The sequence below is a fragment of the Calidris pugnax genome, unplaced genomic scaffold (genome assembly GCF_001431845.1).
Source record: "Calidris pugnax isolate Ruff unplaced genomic scaffold, ASM143184v1 scaffold18, whole genome shotgun sequence".
In the NCBI taxonomy this organism is placed as follows: domain Eukaryota; kingdom Metazoa; phylum Chordata; class Aves; order Charadriiformes; family Scolopacidae; genus Calidris; species Calidris pugnax.
In genome coordinates, this window is record NW_015090812.1 from 14,156,674 (window position 1) to 14,167,416 (window position 10,743).

The window sequence follows — 10,743 nt, forward strand, 5'->3', positions numbered from 1 at the left end:
CGGCCCCGCCTCCCGGCCGCGCGCTGCCGGCGCGCGGGGGGCAGAGGGCAGGGGTGAGGGGGGAGTTCCTGCCCGCCGGCAGCGGCATGGCGGGGGATGGCAGCGACACGGCGGGCCCGGCGGCGGAGGATGGGGGGTCCCCGGCCCCGGAGCGGGTTCTCTTCCCGCCCACCTTCAGCGTGTCCGAGATCAAGAACAAGCAGCGGCGGCACTTCATGTTCCTTCGCTGGAAGCAGCAGCAGAGGAAGGTGGGGAAGGGCCCGGCGCGGCGGCCGTTACCGGAGGGGGAAGGGGAGGGGGAGGGCCCGGCCGGACGGCGAATGTGGCTAACGGATCCCTCTCCTTCTCCCGCTAGGAGAAGCTAGCCGCCAAGAAGAAGAGAAGAAAGGAGCGAGAAGCCCTGGGAGACAAAGTAAGGGCTGCGGCCGCAGCGTGCCGCCGCCCCGTGTGGCGGCGAGGCCGCCGGTGCTCCGCCGCCAAGGGGGGCAGAGCTCGCCTTGGTGTGACAGCTCTCCGGCTCGGCCTTGTGCTGGGGCTGCTTCGGCTTCCTGAGGGAAACCAGGCTTGGGTGGAGCGCCGGTGTGGGTGCTCGGTGGCCGTGGCTGCCCTCAGAGGGGCTGGCTGTGTGGGGCAGCGCAGGCGTCAGGCAGCAGAGTGTAGAAGCACTGTTGGTGCTGCGGTAAATGGTGCTGTAGTCGGGCAGGGTGAGTTTGAGGCTGTTAATGGCATAAAAGCAGGCCCTTCCTGAAAAAGGTTTCCTGCCTGATGCAATTGCTATGGCGTTATCTTGATGTTATTAGGAACTACGCTCTAATAAGTAATTCCTATATAAATTAAAACAATCACATCTGACCAAAACCTTCCCAGACCAGTTTTCGGCTTTTTTTCCATCCTAGCCACAAGCAGGGGGTTTTGCTTCTTTTCCTGAGCGACTTCAAAAACATATTGACAATTGGAGACAGTCAGTTGTGAATTCCTGTATTACAATCTTACAGGAGTGGTCTAAGTAAGAAGGGTAAACATTATGTGCTATTAGTCATTAAATTGTAGTTGTCAAGGCTAAAATGTGTTGAAAATAGAGCTTTTCTCTTCCATGGAAGAGAAGAGACATGGATAGAATGTTTCCCTCATCTTTTTTGTTGTTTTATAGCCTGATTTCTTAATTGGACTGCAGTTAAGGGGTGTCACTGCTCCCTGGTGTCCCAATAGCCATGCATGTTTTTAATCAGAGCTATGTTGTTACTTCTTTCTTAAAAGCTGACATAAAAGAAATAGTACTTCTCATTATGTGTAGAAATAGACACAATATCGTGGTAGTATGAATTTAGGTTTTTTGCAATGCACTTTAAAATTGCATTAATGTGTTGTTGATAAGCTTATTTATTTTAGGCACCTCCAAAAGCCGTACCAAAGACTATTGAAAATCAGAGAGTGTATGATGAAACAACTGTAGATCCCAATGATGAAGAGGTAACTGCTTAATTTATGCATATGCTATTAAGTTAAACATTTCTTTCCAGGAAGGCACATAAAGTGGATTGATGAAACTTAACATTCAGTACTCTGCTATTAAGGTGTTGATGAATTACTTTTTACATGTGATGGGCTCACAAAGAGGTGATGTTATTCTTTCATTATCTACATTAGATAATTGCTTTTTGCATTACTGCTATTGATAGCAAAACCTGTCAGTCAGTGTTCACTAGATTCTTAGAATGTAAAAAACACAGGCCTTGTGATGATTGATTACAGGATAGATCTTTTGAATTGATATTTTTCCTGCAAATTCAGTTTCATCAGAATTTAGATCAGATTGAACAATTGTTCATCAATTATTTCATATGTGGTGGATTAACAAGACTCCTCTCTTCTTCCAGGTTGCTTTTGATGAAGCAACTGATGAATTTGCACCATACTTCAACAGACAGACAGTTCCTAAGATTCTTATTACAACATCAGACAGACCTCGTGGGGTGCGTATGCTTTACTTGGAGAGTTCTGAGCAATCAACTGGTTATAAGACAGCAAGGTTTTCATACCATCATTGGTAAATTGAAGATGAAAACAATAGCTTTCACATTTTGCATGGATTTTTTTCTGCTGTTTTATTTACTGACTATCAATAACCTTGTATGTGTATGTAATCTATTAGTTTCTCTAGCACTATTTGTTTCCTTCATAAAAAAAAAAAAAGAGCAACCTCATGCATGTGTTCTTGTATGCAAATGATCTGTATTACCTAACTGGGGAGATTACTGGCATTTGTGAAAACCATAAAAGAAGGGGTTTTAAAAATAGGAAAAAGTACACCTCACAGTTTACTGGAAACTTGGACATTAGTACCTGAAGTAATAGTTGTATTTTGAAATGTTATGAACTTTCTGTGAACCAATGTCCTTAAACAATGAGTTTAATAGTTTATCTTCAAATCTATATAATACTGGAAGTAATACAGTAATAGGATGAGGGGTAATGGCTTCAAAGTGGAGGAGAGGTCTAGATTAGATATCAGGAAGAAATTCTTTACCGTGAGGGTGGTGAGACACTGGAACAGGTTGCCCAGGGAAGTTGTGGATGCCCCATCCCTGGAGGTGTTCAAGGCCAGGCTGGATGGGGCTTTGAGCAACCTGCTCTAGTGGGAGGTGTCCCTGCCCATGGCAGGGGGTTTGGAACTGGATGATCTTTAAGATCCCTTCCAGCCCAAACCATCCTATGATCGGGGGGGGCAGTTGGAAGGAGGAACCGTCCATTCCCCTAATACTTGAATTTGGCACTGTAGTTACTACATTGCAATTTAACTCACCTGTTTTGCAGAGAACAGTGAGATTCTGTGAACAGCTGTCTACTGTTATACCTAACTCGCATGTCTACTATCGAAGAGGACTGGCTTTGAAAAGAATTATTCCACAGTGTATTGCAAGGGACTTCACTGATTTAATCGTCATTAATGAAGATCGCAAAGTACCAAGTATCCTTTGGTGTATTTATTAAAATAGATATACCAGCCCTGGACCTATTACGGAAAGAAAATAATTGTCTAGTGTGCATCAAAGATCTACTATTTTGAATTTTTTCTCTTCACTGTGCAGCTTACATTGTAACTACATAGTTAAAAATCACTGTGCCAGCTTGAATAACTGACAGCTAATGGAACTTGGAATTATTAAAGAAAGTTTGTTGGCTTTTTTTTTAAGTTTGTAATACATGAATAAGCATCATTATTATTTCAGTGAATTTAACAGTTTGATTAATTAATAAGCTTTTCTGACTAGGAAGTTTCATTTACTTTTGCTGACTAGATAAAACATTACTAATTAGTAAGTGAGAAAGCAATAGAAGAATAGCTCTGGTTAGCTATTGAAACAAAATTTAATGGACGTACTTCAGAACAGTAACTCATTTATGAATGCATGTTCAAAAATATAATGAAGCCTTGTAAATCAGGGATAGATTATGGATATATGATACTGTATTTCACAGAAAATGTTCCTCTGTAAATCACGTTTGAATTTTACCAGCCTTTTCTTTTTAACTCTATGAACAGATGGTCTTGTTTTAAGTCATCTGCCTGATGGTCCAACTGCTCATTTTAGAATGAGTAGTGTCCGTTTGCGCAAAGAAATAAAGGTAAGGCTCCAACAAAATTTAAAAAAACAAACAAACCAAAAAGTGTAGTCTGTTAAATGATAAATACGTTTGGTCTACTTGAATTGTCAAAACTGATTGCCCTTCTGTATGATTCAGCTGATCTTGTAAAGGTGTTTTTTTCATAAGCTAACATAAGCCAAGGACTAGTATATTCTACTTCCATAAGCAGCGTATTTCTATTTTCATAGTTACTTGGCAAATTCCTTTAATTGTCTGCCAAGTATTTTTATAGTTGTGCCAATAAATAGCAGCTGATAACTTACGTCAATAGGGAATACCCAATGTATAATATACACACAACAGGGTATATAAAATCGGCAGTATAATAGATTTCAACAGATGTGTATATGTTCAATATGTCAGTATATAACCTAGTATATATGTCAGAATAAAACCTAGTTTTTCTTATTCTTACAGCCCTGTCACTTCTGTAGCAAGTATTGCTTACTGAGCCCTAATTAATTTGTAGTAAAATGTATTTTGTTTCTTCTTTTGAAATGAGTAACTTTTAAACCTTATCTGTTCTTAATAATCTCATATACTCAGTCCCATATGCACTTAGTGTTAGTATAGAGAGGGCTCCTGTGATGGGTAGACTGTATTATTTGCTATAAGGGGTGCTGTCAGGAGTGGAAATTGGTGCAGGAGAGGGGAAATGTGAAATTAGTTATTTCTGCTTTTTCGTTCAATTTATATTGTTGAACCAAAGAGCGTTGTAATAGCAGCTGCTCCTTTACTTGTTACCAGCCCTGTTAAAAGAAGTTGCCCGTGGTTGTCTTCCCCCCATTTTATTTCAAACTCTTCTTTGATAATACATTAAAATCATTTTGCACTCAGTCTGTTCTTCACATTCTTATCTATTACTTTCATTTCAGCGAAAAGGGAAAGAGCCCACAGAACACGTACCTGAAGTAATTCTGAATAATTTTACGACACGACTGGGACACTCTGTTGGTCGCATGTTCGCTTCTCTCTTCCCACATGATCCTCAGTTCATTGGGAGACAAGTAGCCACGTTTCACAACCAGCGAGACTACATCTTTTTCAGATTCCACAGGTGACGTTTTCCACAAAACTCACAAATGAGAGATAATGTTCTTGTAACTTGCTTCCTAATTTTTATTTTTATTTCTTCCCCCAGATACATCTTCAAGAGTGAAAAGAAAGTGGGAATACAAGAACTTGGGCCACGTTTTACATTAAAGCTGAGGTCTCTTCAAAAAGGAACCTTTGATTCCAAATTTGGAGAATATGAATGGATTCATAAGGTACGTCTAAGTCATAATAATAGTCCTGCTTGGGAAGGGAGACTAAATCTGACGTGAAATGTAACCACGAATCTTAGCCTAAAAAAGCAGTATAAATGCAGTTCTCGATACGGAAGTGTTTAACTGTAACATTTAGAGGTGTATTTTGAGAAATATGCAAAGTAGAAGCATTCTGCTATATTGCAAGTCAAAAATAAAAATAGCAAGTATGATGAATTGCAATATAACTGCAACTACACATTTGCAGAATGTAATTATTTTACCATACACAGATACAAGCAAATGTGAAAAATGGTTCCCTGGTGTAAGCCATTATTGGAAGCCTAGTAAACGACTAGAGCTATTTTTGTGCAAGGATCATAACGTAAAAATTATTAAGGTATTCACATAGATGTCACTCCTTAATAGTGAATGGAAAGTGTCACTGACCTCTGCATGTCTTCAAGTGAAATAGAAATATTACTCTAGACGAGGCTAAGTTACTTTTCCAGTCATTTTTACCTTGGAACTGCAGTTGATTGGCAAAACTTAGAAGTGAGTATCCAAGCTATACTAGAAGGAAAATTCTAATACTCCTAATGTAGCCCATAACATGGATAATCCTGTTTTGAAGACACTTTGCCTACTGTCAGTAGACAGAACTGCTACATGTTCTTTAGTTCTAAATCACTGATACCTAATTCTTCTCTGTTGTCTTGAAAGACTCAAGTACACTATAACTGCGACACATTTCACTATTCACATTTCATGCCTACCATACTATAAATTGAGTGGTTGCATAAATTTGCTGGTTAAAAACTTTTCTTTTAAATTTCAGCGCCGAGAAATGGACACAAGTAGAAGAAAATTTCACTTATAAGGGACAGCTCTCTGCCAGTTGCTGGTGACAAGAAATACAGAAACTGCTTGGAACTATGGATTATCTCAGACTCCTAACTAACGATAATGAACAGTATCTGCCTGCATAAAGACAACCTGCAAACATTAAAACTTTCTACAGGAACAGATCAAGTAGGACACATCTTTCTTCTCATGTTTGTAGCTAAATCCAACATGATGAGGACAGTGACTCTTTTTCCAGTTTAGCAGGAAAAACTATGGCAGTCTCAGAGCAGCCTGTAATTTAGCTGTCACTGAAGATTTGCCATGACTGCTGTTGTGCTATAGAGACAATTTCCACTTTGCAGCATCAAAGACAGTAAACATTTTGGTTAAAGATATTTTCAAAATAAAGTATTTTTACTTATACAACTTTTTTCTTTTTTTCTGTTAAGCAGCTAAACCCAGACATCTTCCGTTAATCAGGTAGGAGATAAATATGTTAAACATGTTTCTAACTTATAGTATGCTGTTCCCTGACAGTATGGTGATAGTTTTCCAGAAATGGTCTCTTATCTGGAGAATACTGAGAAGGCTGTAAGCAATCCAGGAAACCTGTGGTATTTTCTTTCATTAATACTTTGCATAAAATAGCTACGATGAAGTTGCCTGTAGGAGTCAAGCATATTATTCCTGTATCTCTTCTGTGAATTTCACATTTAGGAGAGGTGTATACTCTAAGCAGTTTATATTTTTTTTTATAAGAAGAAATAAACACCGATGGGAAAGAATTCGTAAGGCCAGCTTACAGGAAGCACATAGAGCTAACTTGTCTAAGTACGTTGCTCAGTGTGAGGTCTCAGAGCAGGGTTTTTCCTATGAAAATCTTAAAAATGTTTCTTCATCCTCATAGCTAGTCTCAAATTGGTGAATAAACTACTGTTCTGCCTTAAGTCTGCACATTCACTGGCAGCTAAAAATCTAAGTTTTCTTTGTACTTTCTTTTCATATGCAGCTGTGCTTTTTCGTATTTATCTAAAGAGTAAGATGGTTCACAGAGTAAGTCATCTACTAGGGCAGAATTACTCTTTTAAGATAAAAAATAATTAAGTTACTTTTTGTCTTTATTTAATGTCTCTGATACGGGACAGCTGTATAGTTGAACTATAAACTAACATTATAACTAGCTAAAAATTTTTTTTGCTGTTCTATTTCTATTATGCTTCTAAGTTTAGTACTGATGAAGCTGTGTTCTTCTGTCAGACTGTCAACCCCACGAAAACTTGAAGCAGGCTCCAGTAACTGGTGAGGTGTCGAGATACCCAGAAGTTAATCAACATGTTACAGTAATTCCGAGACCAGACTAAGTCAAGACACTTTTATTTTTTGCTTGGCATATAAAACTGATTCCCTTATGAAACAGAAGTATCGTAACTAGCATACAGTTCATTTGGAGAGGTAGATGGTAAGAGGTTTGACGACAGTAGCAATTTTACAGTTAGATTTGGCACGTTAAAGCTAAGCTTCTGTACAGACTTCAAACCAGGCCACTCCTTCAGGCACTCAGCCCCTACACACATCAGCAGCTAAGAAAAGATGCTAAAAGATCTGAAAAACAACAACAACAAAAAATAGTTAGAAAAGTATCAATGCTAAATAAAGCAACTCAGTGTCTAAGAACATGTACCTTCAGAGTATGCCATGGACAGCTATTTAGAAAAAAAAATCCTCTTTTTCCATAGCTGTCTTATGAAACTCTTAGTTTATTTTATAAACTTTTAAAACCATGAAGCGATCTCCAAGGGTACAAGAAGACAATCAAAGCTGTTAGAAATGAACTGAAGCTTCGTGTCTCCTGGAAACCAAACTGCTAAGTGGAAACCAAACTGCTAAGTGGAAGGCCAGAAACAGTTGTTCCCAATCACCTGGTGCCTACGGAACCACCAGGCATCTTCTTTGCCTTTGAAGCTCAGGGAGAATCTGTAACTGATGAATTCCGTTTCCCCTTCATGCCAGGGAGGTGGTGCTGACTGGGTAAACAGGAACTGTACTGGCTCAGCATGTAAACACCAAGATTACAACTAAGAAATTGCCTAGTTTGAGGAAGTGCTTACAAGAGATAGTGAAAGAAATAAATTTTCCATATAGGTACTGTAACTAAAACCACTGCTGTAATGACGTTTGCCTGTAACACCAGAAGAAACAAGTGCTCTATTCCAAAATCAGAAAGGCAAGATAAGGGCTGTAATTAAGAAAGAAAATACTAAGCTTTTTATGCGCTGTGCTCGCACATGTATGTGTGAGACAGGGGAAACGTTATTTCCTGACGTCCACACCCAGGAATTAGCAGACCTTGGCAAAGCTCAGTGGGGAACTGTATGTGTCACTGGTTAAAGTACAGTTTATTTGGCTTTTTATAGGTTATTAATCTAACGCTTACAGAGGATCTGATTTCTTTCTTGAATTACTACCTAAAGCTGAAGCTATAGTGCATGGACACATGTCGATGTCCAAGAATAGTCTCTTTTAAATAACAATAGCTGATAAAACTCACAATAGAAATAACTTTGAAAGCTATGAGAACTTTTAAGCACATTTCAGTTACACTGATGTAATTTATTGCTCAAAACAGTGGGGGAAGTGGTTTTCGTTTTGTTTGTCAAATAGTTAAGCATCAGCCTCTACACTGTTACTAGTGTGAACCACCTTGTTTAGACAAACTTTTTGGAGACTTTCTAAAGTCTGCTTGAGGGGAGAACAATTTTAAAGAATGATTTTAACAACTCAATCCTACTGCAGTCAACTTTCTATAAAGCTGCCTAAATAACACAATTTAAATCTAGGAAACAGCAATTCTTCGGATGATAGAAGTCAGAAAAACAGACTTCTTCAAGGTTAAGACTCAGTGTGTGATTTCTAAGGATTGTGAACGATGCGTAACTGCATTATCAGGTGATCTGAAATAACATATGTGCTCTCACCCCAACAGATCCAAGTCAAGAGGTGATGGGGAAGTAGGACACAGTAAAATTTTGCATTTGCTTCGGGCAAGATATCAAATTATGGTGACTCAGACTCTTCCTAAGACTACTATGGATCTAAAACTCATCTTTCTAAATAGGTTAGTCTAAAATCTAATCACCAGAATTTTCAAGGCATGCCAGGTTAGTAGTCTTCACAGTGGCAGGAGTAGTGCTAATGAACCTAAAGCAATTTAGGAATGAAAATGCAAACGAGTATTCAACTCTTTCTAGTTATTTAAATTGCTACCCATGTAGTAGCTTACTTGAGTGGCATGATACAATTCTTGGGTGACATACTTTTTTCTTTTGGATTAGAGGGTGCATCCTGCAGGGGACAGCGCCCCTCTTTGAGACCACCGTTAACCCGTCTTTGGAAGTGCTGTTTGAAAGTTTAAGAACTAAAGCCTGCTTTATCTGCCATTATCAGGATTCACCATGTACTCTCAGGCAAGTAATCCTGTGTAAGAAAATGGAAATAATACCCTTATGTGGAAGGGAGATAGAGCAGAATTACTGTATAGCCAGGCCAGTCCAAATGGCAGCTGAGCAGCAGCTGGCCCCGCAACCGCTTGGCTGCAGCAACAGAAACTGGTGGAAGCACTGCAACAGCTAAATGCCACTTACAATAGTCAAGAACAGCATGTCCTGTACAGAGCTACCACCAGAATTGGGGAGAAGGAGCCCAAAACAGGGATTTACACCAGCTGCAGAAGCTGGATGTCTCTTCTGAATACTTTAATGCAAGCAGTCTCATTTAAAGCCAGTTTTTCAATTCTGAATTCTGCAAGCAGTCTCATTTAAAGCCAGTTTTTCATGACAGAAGAGCTTATGAATCGTAATTCAAGAACTTACCAGTGAAAGATACCAAAGTAGTTCATGTAATTACAAAAATGAACAAACTTTCTGGGGTCTGAAGGGATTTGTACTGGATGATACTCCTGTCAGTAGAGGATCATGTTGTGCATTCTGCAGGCAGAACTGCTTCAAGTCTGCTGCAGCCTGAGAAACCTAGTCAGAATAAAAGCTGGCATTAGAATTCACTGAACGCTCTTTACTAAAGATGTAGCTACATGAAAAAGCATAAACAGCACTGTTAAAATATTCTGCAATACACCTCATGTAGATTTTATAGAACAGTTTCGTTGCAATTTTTTGTTTTCTTAAAGATGCAAAGTTGAGCAATATTAGAATAAGAATTAATTTGGAAAGTTTTCATGTTAAAACTTCTAACCATGAAGGGTGAGAGGGTGAGAGATGAGCAACATCTTGGAGATGGCTTTTTTAAATATATGAAGATCTTTGTTCTAGCACAAATTGTTTAAGAATACACCCTATAGTTTAAGATGCTCTACTGGACTAAGGCGGTACTTCATCTTCCCCTGGAAAGCCATCCTTCGGTGGCACGGCCCGAGGGGTTCTGGTAGGCAGTGCCTACCTAAAAACGGAACAGGGAAAAAACTGTCTTGCTTTTCTTTGCTGTAACTCTGAACTCATACGGAAAGAACAATCGAAGTTTCAGAAAGTAGCATCTTCGCTGGTATCTTGTATTTGCAGCTTGCCCAGAGTTTTCTCACCCTGAAAATGGCACCAGTTAAACTCGTTCAGCCCACCTTCAGCGCCGGGTGCTGGGTACGTCCTGCAGCCAAGTCTCCATTTTAGGGCGCCCGGGCCGGGGCAGCCCAGGCGACCTGTTGCAAACCCCGACTCGGGCCGCCCTCCTCGCCGCCGTCTGAGGGGAGGAACCCGCTCCCCAGAATCAGGGCGTGAAAGGGAAGAGCGGGGCGCCTCGTCCCCCCCGGGGTCCCTGAGGGGCTGCAGGAAGCGAGAGGGCGCGGCGGGCCGGGGGGCGGCGGGGAAGGGAGGCGGCCGCCCCGGGGCTCGGCTGGGCCGGGGAGGCCGAAGGAGCCGCGGGGCTAAAGCCTGGGAGCAGGCGCGGCCGCCGAGGAGGGTCGGCGGGGCGGGGCAGGGCAGGCCGGAGCGGGCCC

The 10,743-nt window shown here is 40.6% G+C and overlaps 2 protein-coding genes across 3 annotated transcripts in view; one reads left to right on the forward strand and one right to left on the reverse strand.

Annotated features, from left to right (window-relative positions):
* Positions 1-57: 57 nt before the first annotated feature.
* On the forward strand, positions 58-6,167 carry RPF1 (ribosome production factor 1 homolog). 2 transcript variants are annotated; one of them, XM_014939300.1, is made up of 9 exons: positions 58-248; positions 356-412; positions 1,390-1,470; positions 1,878-1,973; positions 2,815-2,968; positions 3,545-3,627; positions 4,524-4,705; positions 4,790-4,916; positions 5,734-6,167. In XM_014939300.1, exons 1-9 carry the CDS (start codon positions 87-89, stop codon positions 5,773-5,775), a joined length of 984 nt encoding a protein of 327 aa, XP_014794786.1. In that variant the 5' UTR covers positions 58-86; the 3' UTR covers positions 5,776-6,167. The 2 variants fall into 2 exon arrangements, with proteins under 2 accessions (XP_014794786.1, XP_014794785.1); XM_014939299.1 differs by lacking the exon at positions 5,734-6,167 and having other exon boundaries at positions 4,790-5,155.
* Positions 6,168-7,351: 1,184 nt separating this feature from the next.
* The window catches only part of GNG5 (guanine nucleotide binding protein (G protein), gamma 5), a 5,036-nt gene continuing 1,644 nt past the window's right edge, over positions 7,352-10,743 (reverse strand). Inside the window, exons 2-3 of the mRNA XM_014938952.1 lie at positions 9,556-9,766; positions 7,352-9,512 (exon numbers count right to left, since the gene is read on the reverse strand). Of these exons, the coding sequence (XP_014794438.1) occupies positions 9,641-9,766 (126 nt within the window). The 3' untranslated portion in view covers positions 7,352-9,512; positions 9,556-9,640. The remainder of the gene's footprint in view (positions 9,513-9,555; positions 9,767-10,743) is intronic.